At 41.6% G+C, this 21,221-nt stretch overlaps 2 protein-coding genes across 3 annotated transcripts in view; one reads left to right on the plus strand and one right to left on the minus strand.

Moving 5' to 3' along the window:
* Positions 1–3,751: 3,751 nt before the first annotated feature.
* ANAPC16 (anaphase promoting complex subunit 16) lies at positions 3,752–14,106 on the minus strand. The gene is made up of 4 exons (XM_060112323.1): positions 13,946–14,106; positions 10,657–10,825; positions 4,773–4,847; positions 3,752–4,048 (listed from the first exon to the last, which is right to left on the minus strand). The coding sequence occupies exons 2-4, from the start codon at positions 10,796–10,798 to the stop codon at positions 3,933–3,935; spliced, it is 333 nt and encodes a 110-aa protein (XP_059968306.1). The 5' UTR covers positions 10,799–10,825; positions 13,946–14,106; the 3' UTR covers positions 3,752–3,932.
* The window catches only part of ASCC1 (activating signal cointegrator 1 complex subunit 1), an 84,611-nt gene continuing 77,168 nt past the window's right edge, over positions 13,779–21,221 (plus strand). Inside the window, exons 1-3 of one of the 2 annotated variants that reach the window (XM_060112308.1) lie at positions 13,779–13,877; positions 15,513–15,655; positions 17,041–17,140. In XM_060112308.1, coding sequence (XP_059968291.1) covers positions 15,544–15,655; positions 17,041–17,140 — 212 coding nt within the window. In that variant the 5' untranslated portion in view covers positions 13,779–13,877; positions 15,513–15,543. Of the gene's footprint in view, positions 13,878–14,089; positions 14,194–15,512; positions 15,656–17,040; positions 17,141–21,221 lie in introns of those variants that run through there. The other variant, XM_060112300.1, reaches the window with a different exon arrangement.

Here is a 21,221-nt window from a genome sequence, read left to right on the forward strand (position 1 = left end):
AGCCCAGAAGGGAGGCTCCTTCAATAATTCTGAGCTTAGAACATCTGCCTTTCCCTAAAAATAAGTAAATAAATACAAATCCGTAAATATTTACTTTCCAGCCAGAGCAAAAATACTGTGAACAGTACTGCCTAGTGGTCTGTAAAGATCACCTCTGATGCTATACCAGCCTAAGGGTCTAACCCTTCCAGGTCTTGAGGAGCCTGCTTCCTAAGTTACTTATTGTAAAAGTCAGGATTCTTGGCCTTTTTCTTAGGTGTACCCTGTCCGTGTCAGAGAAATGCTCTTTTGATGGAAAGTAGAGCATGGTGAATGAGGCTTAAAACAATCTGGTTCTTGCTTCCTTCTCCTGAGAGGTCGCACCCCTCCCCCGTTTACATGCTCAGCTCCAGCCACACCAAATGACTTGGAGTTCCATGAATGCGGCCCTGCCTATGCACGTGCTATTCCCTGTACTTGGAATCGTTCTCTGGCTTATTCCCCTCTAACCCCAATTGAGCAGTCATGCTCAGGCCCAGGCTCACCTTCTCTAGGAAAGTTTCCTTGTTATCTCCCCTTCTTTCTCACCTCCAAGACTTCTTGGCTTCCACAGCACCCCATATAGACCAGAGTCATGGAGTTATGGTGCTGTATAGATTCCATATGTCTGTTTACTTGTCTGCTTTTTCATTGGTCCAAGTGGTTTTGAAAACTGGCTGCAGGAGGGTCACACGAGACCCCCAGTCATAGACCTATTGGACCCCAGGAATGAGGCCAGGGAGTATTTTTATTAAGCTTGGTTCTGAGGCACAGCTAGGTTTGGGAACTATTGCTCCATCTTTGTATTTCTATTGCCTACATATTACCAGAGACATAGTAGGCCCTCAAGAAATGTCTGACTCGGGCTTCCCTGGTGGCGCAGTGGTTGAGAGTCTGCCTGCCGATGCAGGGGACACGGGTTCGTGCCCCGGTCCGGGAAGATCCCACATGCTGCGGAGTGGCTGCGCCCGTGAGCCATGGCCGCTAAGCCTGAGCGTCTGGAGCCTGTGCTCCGCAATGGGAGAGGCCACAACAGTGAGAGGCCCACGTACCACAAAAAAAAAAAAAAAAAAAAAAGAAATGTCTGACCCTTCTAATTTCTCTCTGGCAACCTCTTCTTGTTTTCACTTCCTTCCCTTGCTAGCCCTAGACCAACAATTTGCTTACCCCCTTGCCCTGACCGTGTAAGACTGTAACCACCAACTATTCATTTTTTCCATTCCTACTGCCAGGCTGCTAGGAGCTGCTGGTATATACTTCCCCAACAATTGGTGCCATTGCAAATTCAGGGACTCAAACTGGAAATAGCCCCTGAACGTGCTTGGCAATCCTCCGACCCTGGTCAGCTCCCTCCCATTCTTCACAGGGACCATTCCCAAGCCCACTGTTCCCGCTTCGTCCTGCCCCTGCCGCAGGCCATACACCAATTTGCCTCCTCCATCACAGACAACATAGAAGCCATCTGATGGGACTTCCTGCCACCTCACCTACACATTTACCCGCATCAGCACTATCCTTTTGCCCTCCTTCCCTCTAAGGGTAATCACTCTACCTGGGCTCTGGGTCCAATCCCTTCCACTTCCTCAGGGACCTTACACCCTCAGTTATGCCCTCTCTCTTTGACCTTATCCCCAGAACAAATGTCTTGACTATGTGCCCTACTTTAACCATCACCCGCTTTGTCCCCCATTTTTGCCTCTGCTTCCCACTGAACTTCTTAAAGATGTTGCCTAGATTTGGCCCCATATTTTCACCTTCCACTCACCCTCCCAGCCACAGCAGTCTGGCTCTGCCCACACTGTATCACTAAGGTGGCTGCTCTTGAGACAAGGTCACCAACAATTTCCTTGGTAAAATCCGAAGGCCTTCTCCACCCCTGTCAGTTCATTGCTTGGCTATACCAGATACTGGTATTTGCAGCAGGCTCCTTCTTTTTTTTTTAAATAAATAAATTTATTTATTTACTTGTTTAGTTAGTTATTTATGGCTGCATCACGTCCTCGTTGCTGCACGCGGGCCTTCTCCAGTTGCCGCGAGTGGGGGCCACTCCTCACTGTGGTGCATAGGCCGCTCATTGCAGTGGCCTCTCCTGTTGTGGAGCACAGGCTCTAGGTGCGCGGGCTTCAGTAGTTGTGGCTCGCAGGCTCCAGAGCGCAGGCTCAGTAGTTGTGGCACACGGGCTTAGTTGCTCCGCGTCATGTGGGATCTTCCCGGACCAGGGCTTGAACCCGTGTCCCCTGCATTGGCAGGCGGATTCTTAACCACTGCGCCACCAGGGAAGCCCGAGAAAAAAATTCTGTAAGTTCAAATACCAAAGGGTAACGATGAGGTAATACAGCGTTTGTGCTGTACAGTTACATAAATCAAATGAGAGAAAGTTACTGATTGCTTCTGAACTGTCACTGAAAATATGATTTAAAGGTTTATTGCAGACTAGGTATTTTAAATTTTTCCTTTGGTAATCATAAAGATGGTTGATGACAAAAAGGACGATGTTAGGAAACTCAATGGCTTTCAAATATGTAACTAGTTTAGGTTAAGAAGTATTAATATGGAAATAGGTGAGTTTGAGGACTGGTAATTTTTGTGTTCTGATGTGCTTCAGAGACAAGTTTAGTGGGCTGAATTGTCAATCAACTGCAATCTATTCTAAGTGCCAAGATCTTCTTCTGTCTGGGCTACATGGCCATGAGCAGGTCTTTAACTTCCCTGTGCTCAGATTCCTTTTCGACGCAATGAGGTCACCACCTGCCTGTTATATACTAGGTGTTAAAACAGTCTGAACTCCTGATATTAAGGCCAATTGCTACCGGGATCTTATTTATTCATAATTAACCAACTCTAAGCAGGTCAGGTACAAGTTATTAATGAGGAGAAAGGCAAATGCTGTCTGAGGCAAAATTTGCATACAATTTAATAAATGATTCTCCTAACTGTGCAGTGTGGACCCTGGGGTCCCATGAGGGAAAACAAAAGACACCTCTTAGCTTTCCAGGTTTTTCCTTTTCATGGTAAAAAACCTACTCAGATATTGATGATAAATTCATATACTTCTAAAAAGACAAATATCCCTGAGAGAAAGCAAACCTACCACTTGCTTAGGAGAAATGGTTTTTAGATTCCCTTCTTAGAAAAAGTAATTTGACCTCTTTCCCCTATCCCAAATCCCTGAGGCTTTGAAAGGATAAAGAAACCAATTTGGAGCTCTTTCAAAGGATTTATTTGCTACAGAATTGCCTGAGCCCACCAAGAAGATGAACTCAGGATTTCTGTGTCTAAAAGGATTTTGCTCACTGCTTTATTTTTACCAGAACTTCAACATTCAAAAAGCAATTCTTTTTGTCAGCATTTGGCATGCCTAGAGGAGGTTAGAAAAAGATAGAATCTATAGAATTAGATGTCTAAAAATAGAAAAAAAATCCCAAACCTTAAAAAATTCCTAATTTGGACAGGTCCTGAGTTGAAATCACATTCATCTGCAAAAAGAACGGTTTTAGGTCAGAAATGCTGTATTTTATAACTCCAGATCCTGACCTTGGACTTGACTGGTGAGGATTCTAGGAACTGCGTGAATTGACAGGAGGGATGCCATTCTGTTGGCCAATTCTGGCATGTGTCCTGGCTTGTGAAGTTTTATAAATCTCTCTTAAACCCAAACCTCCTGGTTCTGTGATGCCAGTTGCCTAAATCTGATTCTCAATACTTTTTAAAACAAATAAAACAAAAAATCTCCTTGTAAGATCACACATTTAAGTATTTGTTGCTTGTGGATAGATACAGAGAAACCAAGTATGGATGTGAATTAACAATTCAGTGATGGAGCTGTGAATCTCTGGATGGCTATGTAAGCTGTAAGAAAAGTTCCTCACTGGACCTGTACTTGCTGTGCCCCAGAGGTGACTGTCCAGGCAAGGTCAACCTGAAGAGGGTGTGAACCCCAGCAGCTGCTCGATGGGTTTAAATCGCCACTCATCTGCCTCCAGCTCTTCTACCAGACCAGCTAGTTTTTCCATCCGAGCAACCTGCTGATCTGTAAAGAATCAAGGAGATAATATATCAACCAACAACATGATGGCTGATTTAAAAATAATTTCTGAAAGGATTTCCCCCTCAAGATTCTAGTAATGGGGTCTTACCCTATGTTGGTAAGAAGACTTAATCTTAAAAAAAAAAAGAAAAAAAGTAGTACTTATCCTCCATTCCATTTGTGTACTAAATTTGTGATTTGTATACTAAAAACCTAGGGTTACAGGCAATTGCAGCTTTCCCCCCCGCAACATTATGCTCTCTATGGAGAAATGGTCTGGTTTGGTGGGGGAACAGAGCTCCCTGATGCATAAATGAAGACCTGGTGAGGGATGATGGAACAGAAAAGGTGCTACCAGGATCTTAAGAGTCCAGTTAGACCAAGAGGTATTACATAAATACCCAAAGATGCAGATAATGATGGTAACCAATGGAGTACAACAGTAAAAGAAGGTTTCAGAAAGGAGAGGAAAAAGCAATACAAGCGGAGTAGGAAGCATTAACTCCCCTAGAAAACTAACCCCTTTGACTTCAACTTTAAGCCTCAATGTGGACATTATGTCTGGATTAAGACCGCAGAATGTTCTTGTCTGCAGGTAATTTGGAACGTCCACTTAAATAGCCTTGCTGAGTTTTTGTTACCGAGCACTCTGACCTTTCTAAGTCCCCCCTCACACCCCCCAATAAATTTATTCTCATAGTTAAGTACACAACACTCATGTGCTTACCATGTTTCACCTGTTTAAGCGTAGATGCCACTTGATAGCTGAAAACGGATTCACAGAGGAATCTCTCAGAGCCATCTACAAAGAGAAGAGGAAAAGTTTTAATCTGCTCTAATCCATTTTAATCTCACGGTGCCTGATAAACCTAGTAAACATATCCATTCTTTTCCCTGCTTTTACATTCGGGGTCTAGTTTTTAGTGTTTACAAAGAGGGCTTCTGTTTCCCTTAGAATTAACACTGTTGTGTTATAAAAGCTACTTCTTCTATACCTAGAATATTAAAATAGTCCCTCCACTTGTTAAAAGAGTTTAAAAATAGTGTTAAAAAAACAAAAACAAGAAACCCCAGTTCGATGTCCTGGTCAACATTTCCCCCATGCTAACCTGACAATTTCTTAATGTTCTCCTATTGTGTATGTCAAGCAAACACTGACAACTGACACATTTGGCCATGTGGCTCCCGTGCTTTCAAAATACAAAGGTGCACCAGAACCCTTAATCATTTTCATTCTAAAAAGTAAAGCTGGGGCTTCCCTGGTGGCACAGTGGTTGAGAGTCTGCCTGCCGATGCAGGGGATGCGGGTTCGTGCCCCGGTCTGGGAGGATCCCACATGCCGTGGAGCGGCATCCCACAGGCCTGTGAGCCGGTGCTAGGCAACGGGAGAGGCCACAACAGTGAGAAGCCCGCATACCGCAAAAAAAAAATAAATAAATAAAAAGTAAAGCTGAGGAAAAATAGCTATTGTTGATATTTTATATTTCAAATTACATCACTATGGCCATCACAAAACACTGCTGGGAAGCTTCATTCTGTAAACGCCAACTGTAACCTTGATTTTCCAACTGAATCAAAACACTGCAATTTGCATGGCCATAAGGGTATGGTGCAACTTCAGAACCTAGCATTGTACTGGTGCCAAGAACTGGCTACAAGAAGGTAGCTAACTCAGTCACCCCAGTACTTGAAAGATGACTGTGAAACATAAGCTAGTTCATGTTTTTCCTTGTCAGGCAAGGGCTGATACAGCAAAACATACCCCCAAAGACAAAGAACTCATGTAGGAAAATGTGACTTTTAAAGGGGTAGCTGAAACCATTCGGGGAAGAGGTCTTCCTGCAAAAATCCTAAAACAAACGGAGGGAGGGGACACAGCTGTCTTTTTTTAGGCAGTAGTTCATGCCAGCACTACTGGGTGTCACACACTCACTCATCAATCATGGGTTGGTGCGTCAGCCAGGTATTAAGTGACAAGGAGATAGGACTAACACATCCTGACTTCATGCTGAGTTCCACACAAGGCACACCTTATTTCAGAAGCTCATGGTAAAAAAAAATAAGAAAAACTATAGATACTGTATCCAAATAGCTTGAATATACAACCAAGAGGGCTTCTAATATTATCTTCAAAACTGATCCAAAGGGCTTCCCTGGTAGCGCAGTGGTTGAGAGTCCGCCTGCCGATGCAGGTGACACGGGTTCATGCCCCGGTCTGGGAAGATCCCACATGCCGTGGAGCGGCTGGGCCCGCGTTGGCTGGGCCCGAGTTGTTGAGCCTGCGCATACGGAGCCTGTGCTCAGCAACAGGAGAGGCCACTACGTTGAGAAGCCCGCGTATCACCAAAAAAAAACCCAAAAAAACCCAAAACTGATGCAAAAATATAATTATTTCCATACCTATGTATGAAAATATATTATGCATTGATATACACATATTGTATAATATTTCAAAAATATAATTTCTTTCATATAGTGAGGTAGACTTTGGGGTGAGTGTTATTCTTTAAACCCAACCTCTTTTCTAAATACTGTGCTACATGGGATATGATTCTATTCCTTTCTCCCACCCCCATCCCTCTGGCTGAATGTAAGTCATTTGTGAGCATATCATCTAAATTGAGCAAAAAGTTTTTTATTTTCAATTAACTAAATATTATACTGGCTGTCCAGTTTAAAGATCTAGGTAAGCTAATGATATTACTGAGTTTTTTAGATAAGGGCAATGGCCAGAAAATAACTATGAATCCCACTATAGGAAGAGGGACTGTGTGAACATTTGACACTAATGATGCAATTTGTTATGCCTCTTTTGTGTAAATATGCCAGCATTCATACCCTTGCTTAAAGGATCAAATTATAATTTGTTTTATTTGAGGAAGAGCAAAGCATAGAGAATTAGAGCTCACTTCTCAGGTGGTTTGATCCTGAACTTTAGGATCTCACACAAGGCAGCGGGGATTCTGTTAGCAACAGGCCAAGACTGTTTGGAAGCTCTTGCAAGTGCTACCTCCCACTTACATTTAATCACAGGTGTTATTAGGATAAAGGCTTAAATTATAACATTTGCATATTTCCCTTGGTAATGAACTTCAAAGCAAAAGGATGTAAGCTCATCTTTCAAAAAGGCACCTGCATATCACTTTTCCACTCTATATGTCTACGGAACACACTTTTGCTGATTTGCAGCTCTGTATTAACCACAAAGTCTACTGCTTCTTAGCCACATCCTATTAGATGTGATATCTGTACCAATCTAAAGCCTGGAATTTCTCCAGAGGAGTCAGCCTGGCGCAATCTGTCTTCCATTTAGAAATTGTAATCAAACCCTTTGTTAACACACCAAGTAGCAATACATCAGCTTTCCTCTTAAGGGACAAGTAAAGGTTATAAATGGTGAAAAGTTCAGTAAATTGTCCAAATCTAACACCACTGCCAACTCCAATAAATAGGATGCTAACAAATTCATTTAAAAGAATATTACCTCACAGCAGGAAAGTAGACAATGGCAGATAATTTATGCTTCAGTGGCCTACAATGTTACTAAAATTCAGCCACTTCTGGGCTGGAAGGCAGTCTCTAATTTGCTTACTAATAACTGGGTGAGAACAATCCTAGCCAAGGGCAGGGGAATGCTGAAAAGTCCTGTACAGTATACTGCTTATGTGAGATGTCTGTTATCAGAGAGCAGGTACACAAAAAAGTTAATTCACAAGGTTAAGTACAGGTTATTTGGGTTTATTATCCTAGATTTAGGAGGACGCAAGATCAGATTAACCTGTTAAGATTATAGACAGCATTCAACCTTGATTCCTAATTGCTTTTGTTCCTTACTCTGAAGAGGCAACTATTCCTTCTCTATTTTCATACAGGCATATCTCAGAGATATTGTGGGCTTGGTTCCAGACAACTGCAATAAAGCAAGTCACACTAATTTTTTGGTTTTCCATTGCATAGAAAAGTTATGTTTATACCACACTGTAGTCTATTAAGTGTGCAATAGCATTATCTCTAAAAAAACAATGTATGTACCTTAATTAAAAAATACTTTATTGCTAAACAATGCTAACCATCATTGAGCCTTCAGTGAATTGTAATCTTTCTGCTGATGGGGCGTTTGAAATATTGTGAGAATTACCAAAATGTGACACAGAGACACCAAGTAAGTGCTGTTGAAAAAATGGCGCCAACAAACTTGTTCAAGGAAAGGTTGCCACAAACCTTCAATTTGTAAAAAAAAAAAACCACAGTTTCTGCGAAGCTCAACAAAACAAGCTTTGCCTGTATTCAATTAAACTACCGTAAGAAAAATGGTCAGGTTCATGTGTGTTAGATTACTTGCATAATAGTATCACCTATAAACATGGTAGATGATGCTTCCAAACTAGCATCCTTATTAACTCACATTTAAGGGTACTCTTTTCAATTTAACATTCTTCATTTGACCAGGATAGTTCAAGGACTACCATCTCTAAGTTTTCATAGTGTGTCCTTAAATGTAAGCAGCTTTAAAATGTAGGTGAAACTTTAAACCCGAGGAAGAGAATCAAAACTGTGCACTGTGAATTTAAACTTAATTTAAATTCATTTTACAATAGAAAGGCAACACAGTCCCCCATGAAGCATAATGGGATGGAACAGAAGTGGATAGAACTATAACTTGTTAGAATATCAACATTTAGAGTAATTTTAGAAGCCTTTCTTCTTTAGTGTTTCCAAGTAATCTGGTGTACACTGACAAAGAATGCTGATAGCTTTGAGACCAAGGAGGTACCTCCTGTATTAAATTCCTCCTGTAGCTAGAATTTAAATGACTTCAATCTTAGGGTCCATTGTTAAACAATGATTCCTCTTCTGCTGCTACAAAACTCATTAAGTAATTTAAGTTCCTCCAACTTCTGGTTTGTTTTGTGGGAAGCTTCCTTAATACCAGGTTTCTGCTGCATATAACTGAAGTCATAATTTATTTTTAGCGCCAAATATGGTAAACAAGGCACCAAATATTCGCTACCTCCAGACTCAGTGATGCTCGCTTGAGTATTCAGTTAACACGATTGAAGAAAACAAAAGGGCAAAGACAGAAGTGCACACGCCTCAGATGTATCACTGACTGTCTACTAATCATGACTTGAACCAATTCTAAAAAACCTTACGGTTCCAGTCTTCCCATGTAACAAATGTAACAAATGATTCTTCTGTTTGTCCTGGCTTAATCCAAACTTCTGCTTTTTATTATACCTGATATAAATGAATAAAGATTACCCCAAAAAGCCGACTCTTAACTACAGTTTGTACCTTTCTCAGACATTTCCAGATTTTTAAATATACTTACTGAAATTTGCAATATTTAAAGCAAAAAATATCAATATATAATTAAGCACAGATGTGCTAGAATCAAGTAGATTTTGAATCCTTGATAGGTTCTTTGCTAATTTTTTTCAAGGTATGATGAACAGTTTAACAGTTAAGGACCATTTTCATGAGAATCTCCTGGATGTTGGTTAAAATGGAGATTCCTATGCTGTAACCTACACTGATTTGGAATCTCTAAGGTGAGCCAGAAAGGTACACTTTATTTTATTATTATTATTTTTTAAAGTAGTTATGTATTCAGTATTTTATTTATTTATTTTTGGCTGTGTTGGGTCTTCGTTTCTGTGTGAGGGCTTTCTCTAGTTGCGGCAAGCAGGGGCCACTCTTCATCGCGGTATGCGGGCCTCTCACTATCGCAGCCTCTCTTGTTGCGGAGCACAGGCTCTAGACACGCAGGCTCAGTAGTTGTGGCTCACGGGCCTAGTCGCTCCGCGGCATGTGGGATCTTCCCAGACCAGGGCTCGAACCCGTGTCCCCTGCATTGGCAGGCAGATTCTCAACCACTGCGCCACCAGGGAAGCCCAAGAAAGGTACACTTTAAATAAGCTCTTCTGGTGATTTTTATGCTCCCTATTAAGAATTTATTGGTCCAGACCCTAAAATGACATGAATCTGATAAATTCTAGGTACCAATGCTGTTTCATGCTTACAGCCTGTGCCCCGATCTTGGCCAGCCAGTTTGCAAATGTGTGCTGAATAAGAATGGGGAAGATTTGATGCAAATCCAGCTCTAGTGCTAGAAAAACCACACAGCACCGTCCTGTAGTGGGCCAGGAGAGTCATCTTCACATACAAGAGTAGTAAATTGGTTTTTATTTCCTCTCAGAATCTCTTAATCTATCTGTCAATGAATTATATTAGAAAAAAATATATCAAACCTACCAACCATAGGGAAGCAGACTGGTGCCAAGATAAAGCAAACTGGAGCAGGAGGTCAACAGAATTCCTGGTTCCAGTGCTGACTTTGTCCTTTCACATGGTCAAATTACTTTATCTTTTCTGGGTCTAAATAACTCTAGATGACCTCCTTGATTTCCAAAGTCTTTTTCAGCTCCAAAATTCTGATTCTAGAGAAAGATTTATGTTTTAAAGATATTATTTTGAAATGGGGACAAGAAATGAAATGTGGAGCTGAAATCAGGGCAAACTTGTCTCCAATCCACTTAATAGCTTCCTTACAATTAATATGCATAGCAGGTCTGAATCCAATTATTCAGCAAAAAGCAGCATGAGATCACCTTCTAACATCTCTCCAGCTCCTTTGGGGTAGGTGAAAAGGGCTTTCCGTGGTGGGGCAAGGTCTGAGACACTGAAACCAGATCCAGTGACAGAACTTCCACTGACCCCAGCGGCTGAGGAGGATGATGAAGAGGCAGCCATTTCCTCTCTAGTAGAATTCTCACTGCACTGCAGAGAAAGAAAAACAGCAATTGGCAAGTTTATGTTAGTGAGATTGACTACATTTCGTTCTAGCTGCCATAAAAGCCAGCATACAGTTTAGTCAAGAATTAGCTCCAATTTTTTCTACCCTCTGTACTCCACAATCTTTTATTGATGCCTCAGGCCAAAATGTCACTCAGGATTTTAAGTGAAAATATGTTTATTCTTAGTTTTTCTACTCAAAACACTACTTTCTACCATTAGCAAACTGTTTATGTCACTTGGGATTGACTGTGGGTGATTTATGCGTTATGAAGTGGTGATACAGCAGTGCCAAGGTAGCAATTTAACTGAGGAAATGAATTATATGAGGATAAAACAACCATGCCTCATAGGATAGTTTGTCTTGGACACATCCTGACCCAGCCACACCAAGAAATTCACTTATAAAATTTTCCAAATAAAATTCCAGAATAACAGTGTGTTCTGTTCCTAAGGAAGGCGAATTGGTTAGGAAATATATATTGGCCCTTTCATTAAAAAAAAAAACCCCAAACAAAAAAACCCCACAACTTTTTCATTCAAATGTAATACACAAATTGATCACTTGGTGGCGACCCAAAACTGGAACAAAATATTAATAGTTCAGGAATGATCTTAGAATTCAAGGCCTATTAGGAATTAGAGGAATGGTGAGTGTTTAATATGTCACATCAAAAAATCAGAAAGTCCAAATGTAAATGAGAAAAATCTGTACCGAATACACGACTCCTTAAAAAAGTTCAAAACAGAAGCTTATACTACACATTTACAAAAGATTCTAAAAAGTTTATGTCTTCTAAAAAGAATACTGTAGTCTTCCTGCAAACTCAGAACTACTATCATTCAATACAAAAAACAGGGCTTCCCTGATAGCACAGTGGTTAAGAATCCACCTGCCTATGCAGGGGACATGGGTTTGAGCCCTGGTCCAGGAAGATACCACATGCCATGGAGTAAGTAAGCCCGTGCACCACAACTACTGAGCCTGCGCTCTAGAGTCCTTGAGCCACAACTACTGAGCCCACGTGCCACAACTACTGAAGCCCACGTGCCTAGAGTCCATGCTCCGCAACAAGAGAAGCCACCGTGGTGAGAAGCCTACTCAACGCAACTAGAGAAAGCCTGCGTGCAGCAACGAAGACCCAGCGCAGCCAAAAATAAAATAAATAAATTTATTTTTTTTAAAAGGTACAGGAATTAGAAGATATAAAAAAAAATACACAAAACAGCCAAGGTTGAAAAGTAGAGTGCAGAATTAGCACTAACTTTAACATAAATAAGGAGTTTTCTGCTGAGGTGGAAAGATACACCTAAGTAATTTCCAGCTTTAAAGATTAGGTTAAATTTTGCATGCTACCAGCAGGTGGTAACAGGAGTTAAAGTGAAACCAACAATAAACACTAGTTTGTAACTTCAGGCAGGCATTCTGATCACCAGAAACAAACATTATGCTTGGCCTATACTAAGTAGCTGCTGATTTAAATAAATGTTTGCTAAATGAGTTAAACATTTCACAGGAATCACAAGATTCCTTAAAGGTCATCTAATCCGATTCTCCCATTTTACAGATGACAAAACAAAACTGAGGTGTAGGGACTTTAAGCTTATTTGCCGTGCCATTTTTTAGGCAATGGCTTTATTGGCATGTCATGTGCTATTTGAGAGGTAAAATAGCATACTGGTTAAGAGCTCAAGACTCTGAAGCCTCTTGGCCTAGTTTCATGTCCTGGTTTTTTTACTTAACTTGCTGTATGACTTCGGACAAATCACTTAACCTCTCTGCTTCTCAGTTGCCTCATCTCTGAAATGGGGATAATGATAGTATCTACACCAGAAGTGTCAGGAAGGTTAATATAACTAAAGCATTTGGAACAGTTATAGGCACAGTAAATACTTAATATTAGCTACCCAAAATCACTGATGGATACTTACTCCTGAATCTTTTTTTTCCTCTGCAGATCCCAGTTTTTCATACTTATGTTTCAACACACTTACTCATGGGAAAAGTCCTAATTGTTTCCATTTGACATAGAGTGTCAATGTCAAATGACTCCTAGAGGAGAAAGGGCCTGCTCAGGGAGAGGGAAAATGCACTCCACATTTTCATTTTAAGGTTCAAGATCTTAGGAAGAACCCCTTTCTTAGGAAAAGGGGAAAGTGTTGTCTTTCTACCCTCAAAGCCTAGCACAGAACCTGGATCACAATGTTTCCTGAATGAATGACGAACAAATAACAGAACACAGAGCTAGCAGCTCAGCAAAGGTTATGCAGGGGATAGAGAAACTTGGTGTCATGAGGGCTGATCCATTACCGTTTTCTTTTTCTTCCTTATTCTGCAGATCTATTTACACAACTGTTTCTCCCATTAGGCTGCCAAGCCTAAGGTAGGTGCTAGGTAAAATTCTGTTGAACGTTTAAATACTGATGATGAAGTACTTGACCCTATCAAGGAAGTCAGAACTATTGGCAGTAGAGATTCTTATAGGAGAGCAATGCTATTTGGGGAGACACAGCATGGTTGTGTTCACAGTGATAAGATGATCAACACATTTACTTCATGTATGATAGGGATGACCTCGTATTCATAAACTACCTTCCTTCCTGGCAGATACAAGCTTATGTTCTTAAAAAGAATCCTTCCTTTTGAAAAAGTCTCCGTATCAAAAAGACGCTGAAGGAAGTACCCTGGTACAATGGCGAATTATTACAGGCAATCATTAAACTCCATTAAGAAATCATCCCAAAGAGCTGAATTACCATTCAAAAAGATGCTGCAGCTAAAAACAGGTCGGGTGGAAAGAAAGGGGCAGAAGAGCGGAGGGGTCAGAATGCCAGCAGTTCCCAAGCTAACTCCAAGCCTCACCCCGCCACCCCGGTCCCCAGGGGGCGACATCGGCGCCGCCCCACTGCGCAGGCGCCACCCTTCGGTCCGCATGCGCACTAGTCTGGTGCGGCCTGAGGAAATTGCGTCTTACACGCCCTCTGCGGCAGGCTCCTGTTTCTCCACCTACTTTCTCCATTTTACTAGTCCCTGCAGGTAGGATCCCAGGGATCAACTCCCTTTCCACCAAGCTCCCGAGGGTCCCTGAGCCCTCGACCACTTACCTCTGCGGCTTTGGCACGTTCCTCTACAGCCCCGCCCCCAAGGCCAACCGGAGCGGCCGCGTTTACTGCGACGAGGGCGGCGGCGTACTCGAGGCCGCGGCGTGCGCGTGCCCGTGCAATGGTGGGCGTGGTCGGGGCGGAGAGGTGCAGGGAACGCGTTCTCGAAGAGGCCTTCGGGTCTTTCGCCTGCTGTGCCTACGGACGTTTTCCTACCGCAGCGGAGCCAGTTTCTCTTCGCTCCCTTTGACGTACTCGTTTTATTTTGCTCGCTTTTATGATTCAGAGTTTCATCTTCCCCCACGACATTGCAGGCCTTCTGCTTTCCTCTCTCTCTCTCTTTCTCCAAACCACCGCGAAGCAGGGTGAAATTGGTTATTTTCCCGTCATTCCTAATGAGCAGTCTCGTAGCCCAGGGCCGTATAGGAAAGGCAGATGAAGGGTTTCCTGTCTCTGAGACAACCCTATCTCCCCCCAGAGCTCAAGCTGAGGCCCGACCTTAACATTAAAGTCTGTTTTTGTGGAGAGTTTTTTTTGTGTGTGTGAGAGGTCCTGGGAAATTGGGCACTAGGGTATAATGTCATTAAACCATTGCTAATTATGCCCCCTCTTCCGACATTCAAGTCTGTTTACCTTTTATATTGTTATTTCTCACAACACGAAATCTCCTCTTGGTTCTGTAAGCGAATTACCAATTAAAGTGACTTACTTGGCTGAGGTAGGATTGAGCATTAGTGTATTTAATAAGGATTGATTTTTGGGGGTGGAACTCTTTTTTTGCGGGGGGGAACTCTATTAAGTTATTTTGGGCTTCAAGGCCATCTAACATACGTGGTAGGGACACTGGTTAAACATAACCACAGCTAACCCGTAAGGAACCTTTGTTTCCTAAATTACTGATTCATTAAATGGTGACTGGAAACTTGGCTTCTCTGTGAGTGATGTACAGTTTTTGAGCAGTGACCTACGGAAATCGGATTCCTCCCCTCAGCAATGTGTTGGTTTAGAGAACCATGTTGGTTAAGTCATATTTTAACTTTGTTTTGATAGGCAACTGGATCTAATTGTTGGGTGTATATTTCTAGCACCTCTAAAAGAATTTAGGTTTTTTTTTGTCCTCCCCTTGAGGATAAGTGTTTTAACATCCCTAATTCTCTTAAAGGTCGTGCTGAATAGTGAGGGTAAGACACTTTGCAAATGTTTAGATAAGCACAGAAGGTTGCATTTTACTCCCTTTAGGTTAAAGTAATGAAGAGATCTCTCTTCTCTCTTTCAAAGTCATGGATGGGCTCAGTATCTTTTCATCATTTTTTGGGGGAATGCAGAGTAGCTTACAAATTACTATCTAGAGTATGCCAGGAGTGGAGTAGTGTAGTGGAAAATGCAGCAATTGATTTAAAACAGCTTCTAGATAGGGGAAATCTAGTGGAAACAATGCTGCTTTTGCTTAGGATGTACTGTGAACTGATGCCCAATTATGTCCTTTTAGGCCTACATAAAGATCCATGTAATAGAGGTAGGGTTTTATTTATGATTAAAACAAAAGGTAAGGTGATGGTTTATTTTTCAGTATTCCACAGGACTTGTTTGGAGAAAGTATCATGGAAGTTCTGCGTCCACAGCTTATAAGAATTGGTGGACGGGCTTACAGGAAGAATCCCATCCAAGAGCAGACTTACCAACATGAAGATGAAGATGATGACTGTTATCAAGGTAATCCTGGTTGATCTTTGGTCAGATGAGAAGTAAAATGTTCTCCGTATTGTAGAAGCAGTTCTTTGTTTCAGTGTATTTCTGTGTGAGCACTGAAATTTGAGATGTTTGGCCTCTCATAGCTCCCTTTGTGTTGATGTCTGAGGAGACAGATGAGTTTGATGAGGTGTTCTCAGTTCATACATCAGGTTATGTCTCATCTTTGTGCAGAGGCTTAAATGTAATATGGGGTAATTTTAGTTAATTATTAATATTAATCATTAATAATCTGTGGCAAAATGAAGTTCTTTTATCTGTAAAGCTATGAAGTAATTTCTATAAATTATTGAAATAAATGAACATGTGCCCAGTGTTAGCTGTTGTTATTATAATTGTTGTGTTGTATTTTTTCTTTTCTTCTTTACAGTCATATACAGGCAGTTTCAAATACACAACCAACATTATTACTATTTAAAATAGGGATAATTTTTTTTTTTTTTCGGTACACGGGCCTCTCACTGTTGTGGCCTCTCCCGTTGTGGAGCCCAGGCTCCGGATGTGCAGGTTCAGTGGCCATGGCTCACGGGCCCAGCCGCTCTGCGGCATGTGGGATCTTCCTGGACCGGGGCACGAACCAGTGTCCCCTGCATCGGCAGGCGGACTCTCAACCACTGCGCCATCAGGGAAGCCCCAAATAGGAATAATTTTTTAAGAAGTAAACTAAACTGTTGAGATGGGCAATATTTTCAGGCTGATTAACTTGGACTTGGGTTTAATGCACAAACAGGGCCTTTCAGGTTCTCTGCTTCCTTTTCCTTTTGGTTTGTAAGCTTTTCCATTAGGCCCTAAGCCTTGGGGAATAGTCTTCCCCTTGGTCCTCCCCACTGTTTCCCTTTTGCCTTGGGGCTTTGAGCCCCTTTATTTCACCCTCCTCCTTTCTCTTTGTCTTGGCTGTATGAAGTACGTTCTCCAGTATCACTCCTACCTCATTCACTGAAGTGATTTTGTGTTTTAATACTAAAAACCACTGAGTTGTACATTTTAAGAGGATGAATTTTTTGTTACATGAAACACATCTCCAAAAGAAAAAAACAGTACAAAAATTTTTACTGTCTTAGCTTTCTGGGAGAAAACAGTTAAATAGTGGTATGTAAGTACTCCTTTTCCATGGTTCCAAGATTGGAAGATTTAAAATAGTCATGTGTTTTTTATTCTTTATTTTTCTTCTAAGAGCAGGTCAGAAGGAATATCAGAGCAGTGTTCTGTAGTGTAAAGTGTATGGCTGTTTTTTTTGTGTGTGTGTATTGCTTTTTTTAAACCTCGAGAGTGGTTGGACAGCTGGGGAGAAAGCAGACTGTTGTCCATAGAGCAGCAGCTCTGAGCGAGATGTTACCATTTCTGTACAGGTCTCGTGGAATGTGCAGAAGAGTCCTGTGAAGCCTATGAGGTGGTGCAGACCCCGCAAGGTTTCCGGTGTACTGTGAAGGCCCCCAGCCTGCTCTACAAGTGAGTGAGGCCCCCGGCAACTTCATGGGAAGGCATTTCTAGGAAACATAGCAGGAAGTGGATTCTTCTCTTTTCCACACTTATTGCAATGCTTGATTACTAGTGATAAAATGGTTTAGTGTTTAATGTCCTAGAATTTCTAAGGACTGATTGTAGATCAGTTTCATCATTTCACATGTGTCACCAAGTCCTGTTGATTTTGCTTCTTAAATATCTTTTTTTTTTTTTTTTTTGCGGTACGCGGGCCTCTCACTGTTGTGGCCTCTCCCATTGCGGAGCACAGGCTCCGGACGCACAGGCTCAGCGGCCATGGCTCACGGGCCCAGCCGCTCCGCGGCATGTGGGATCTTCCCGGACCGGGGCATGAACCCGTGTCCCCTGTATCGGCAGGCGGACTCTCAACCACTGTGCCACCAGGGAAGCCCCTTAAATATCTTTTGAATCTACTTAATCTCTTTCTTTATAGCCACCCTGCTGCCTCGTCTGTGCATTACTTCAAGTTGCCTACTTACTGGTCTCTCCACATTGATTCTTGCTCTCTCTTCCAATCAGTTCTTCACATTGAGGGTGGAATGATCTTTTTAAAAGGCAAACCTGATTATTTTACTACCTTTGCTTGAAATCCATTAACATCCTTCCTCTGAAGACGGAATTCTCTTCCATTAGAGCAGTGGCCAAAATCTTGAACATGAGTTAGCCAGCCTTGATTTTTCAGTCTCATTTCACACCACTGTTTCCCTGGCTTCGCACTTAAGCTTAACTGGTTTTCTTCAGTTCTTCACATGTGCTGTGTGTGTTCCTTCCTGCCTTTGAGCCTTGGCATATGCTGTTCCCTTTGCCTTTTATTAATCTCTCCTGTTCCTTAGCTAGTTTTATTCTCCTTCCTTAGGGAAGCTTGCTTTGACACCGACATCCCCACCGCCACATTGATTACCCTACTGTATGTTTTCATAACACCCTCTACTTTTCCTTTGTAGCATTTCTCAGTCTTATGTTTATATTTATTTGTGTGCTATTTGATATTTTTCCCACTAGATGGGAAGCTTCTTGAAGGTAGGAATATGTCCTGTTATTCTCCAATGCTTGTCAAATACTGATACGCTTTTTCCAGAGTTATCATTATATGTAAATTGCTTGGAAGCTTTGCCATCACTTCAGTCTGTGCTTGCTTGCTTGCGTGATGGACCACATTCTGTCTCTTATTAACCACTAATACGGTTAGCTTATGTGGCTGACTGGCTTCTTTTGGGCTTGTGCCTCTGGAGATAGGCTGGTCTGGGAAGTCATAGATTTTTTTTTCTGTGCTGTACCAGATGAATAAAGTCTGTCCTTGATCCTCTATGAGAGGAGATCTACAAATATGGAATCATATACCTTTAAGTTCCAAGAGGCAAGTAGTTTCATTTTTGTCAACCTTGAGAATCTTCTGAAACACCTATTAAGGATGAAATTCTTATGGAATGTGGCTGAATGCGAAACCAAATGTTAATCCTGATAGCTCACTTTCCTCTCAGGTTCCAGTGACATTTTCTTCTAAGAAACATGATTTTAGAAAGTTGTGACTCAGGTTCCTGATAAAATCAGTGCAACATGTCTTCCTTAATGTATATATTTGCTACTGCTAAGGTGTGTAAAGATTCCTTAAATATCTGATTCTAACTTGATGACCTTTTGAATTCTATATATTCTAAGTACTCATTTTGTTCCAGATGACTTGCAATTTAGATTAGGTATTGGTTCAGCTAAATCCTAATTAATAGACAATATTTACTAGGAAGACTCCTTCCTGCCTCCCTCCCTTCCTGTCATATTGAGAAATAATTGTCATACAAGGAAGATTTCTTTCTTATGAATCATTTATGTAAGGTTATTTGGATCAAGGAAGAGATTACTTGACCAGAGTAATTTATAATCAAAACCTAATGGTGATACACGTGTCCACGGACTGGATCTAATACTGTGGTTCTCAACTTCAGGTGCACATTTAAAGCTCCTGGGGAGCTTTAAAAATTCCTGATACCCAGGTGTACCCCAGACCAGTTGAGTCCAAATCTCTGGGAGCTGAACCTAGGCATCATTAGTTTTTATAGCCCCCAGGTGATTCCAGTTTGTAGCCAAGATTGAGAACCACTTGATCTGGCAGGAATTTCCACTTACATATTCAATAAAGGAGTCACCCTTTCACTGCGTATCTGTTTTATTGTAGTGAGTGTTTTAGACTTTCCATGTAAACCTCTTTTGGGTCTGGTACTCTTAACTGGAAGGATGCCATCATGGGCTTAATGAGGATGGCATGGGCTGTACTGAGCTATGTGTCAGTCACTAGGAAGCCCTTTTATAAATGATCACATTTAATCCTTAAAACAACCTTATGTTACTTAGGTATTATTCACTCCATTTTTATAAGTGAGGAAATAGGCTTAGAGTGGTTAAATGACTTGCCCAAGGTTTGATTCTAAAGCGTCTTTAACCTCAACCACTTCCCTAAGGTGCCTGGACTATTAATAACACTTTGAGCCAACTACTTACGGTCAGTTTGTCCACTAGCCATGTGCTAACAAACAGGAGCCTGGTTGAAAGCTCCCCTTGTTGATAAGGCCTGGAAAGACAAAGGCCTGATGGAGTTGGTGCTGCACAATCCCTAGCCCAACACAGAGAATAACCACATGGAAATTGTGGAGTTCTCGTCCTCTTCTAAACATCTTGTTTTATAAAAAACTGGCTTACTACAGTAGATCTTAATGGAAATAACTGGGCTTGGTTATCCCCATGTAAAAAACAAACGCAGAGTTTTAGACATAGTCACCCGTGCTGTTGGATACTGTAATTGAAATCATAGAAGCTGAAATACTGTTGATGAGGAAGCTTTATCTCTTAACTTCATGGTCCTGTGATGGTCTCTTAGTGCTTTATAGACTCTGAAACTTTTCTCCTGGGATCCGGTAGTCTCATTTGCTTTAACACATCTAATTACTATGGGTTTCAGGAGATAACCTTGGATTGTCAGAATTATTTATGCGAGGAGGCCCAGGCAAGTAATGCAAATGAGCCAGCAGATGATTGAGGTGCAGTCAGTGAAAGACAGTAGGGAGGGACAGGGTTTGTGATGAGCTCATGTTCCATTTTTAGGAACGAGCTCATGTTCCAGCCTATTTTTGCCATGAGAGGTCAGATCTCCCGATTTTTCAAAAGAACTTAGAAATCTATATTTTTAGGTAAAATTTCCCAATTTTTAGGTGAAATCTCCCAAACAAAACATGCCTGTGTGTTTGAATTCAACCTGAGGATTACCTCTTTACTCTCTGTGCTTGAATCTGTCCTGACTGGTGAACCCTGCTCTTTGCTAAGCTCTTTACCTTTATTTAATTAATCAAGGATAATTCCCTTAGGATGAACTCATAATGTAGTTAATTTGCTCTCTAAGAGAACAAGGTTTTCCCCCTTCAAACTGTAGACCCATTCAAGTGCCCCGTGAGACTGTGCCAGCTTTCCTTTCACTGAACTGCAGACCCAGATTTTGAATATAGTTTTTTTTGTTTTATTTATTTATTTATTTATTTTTGGCTGCGTTAGGTCTTTGTTGATGAGCGCGGGCTTTCTCTAGTTGTGGCGAGCGGGGGCTACTTTTCGTTGCGGTGGCTTCTCTTGTTGTGGAGCATGGGCTCTAGGCACGTGGGCTTCAGTAGTTGTGGCGCGTGGGCTTCAGTAGTTGTGGCTCGCGGGCTCTAGAGCTCAGGCTCAGTAGTTGTGGCGCACGGGCTTAGTTGCTCTGCGGCATGTAAGATCTTCCTGGACCAGGGCTCGAACCCGTGTCCCCTGCATTGGCAGGCAGATTCTTAACCACTGTGCCACGAGGGAATTCTCTGAATATAGTTTTGAGAAGCAAGCAGGCATTGAGCACAGTTATTCTTTCTATGTGGTTGAATTGGCTGTAGGATATCATTTTGCCAATGAGTGTAATGCAGTATGTTCTATAAAGCTGTATGATTTGTAATTTCCCGTACAGATACTGAGTTTTTACTGAAGCACTTTTCTTTGAGGGAGTGTCTCTGGCCACGTATGATTTAAACATGATGGAGTT

The sequence above is a fragment of the Mesoplodon densirostris genome, chromosome 1, assembly GCF_025265405.1.
Source record: "Mesoplodon densirostris isolate mMesDen1 chromosome 1, mMesDen1 primary haplotype, whole genome shotgun sequence".
In the NCBI taxonomy this organism is placed as follows: domain Eukaryota; kingdom Metazoa; phylum Chordata; class Mammalia; order Artiodactyla; family Ziphiidae; genus Mesoplodon; species Mesoplodon densirostris.

Excerpts from the sequence above, each read along its gene's own strand:
- ANAPC16 (XM_060112323.1), bottom strand. The coding sequence starts at position 10,798 with ATGGCTGCCTCTTCATCATCCTCCTCAGCCGCTGGGGTCAGTGGAAGT. Across the intron at positions 4,848-10,656 it reads AGCTGGAGAGATGTTAGAAG|ATGGCTCTGAGAGATTCCTC; the intron begins GTGATCTCATGC and ends TTCTCTTTGTAG. Across the intron at positions 4,049-4,772 it reads GCTTAAACAGGTGAAACATG|ATCAGCAGGTTGCTCGGATG; the intron begins GTAAGCACATGA and ends GATTCTTTACAG.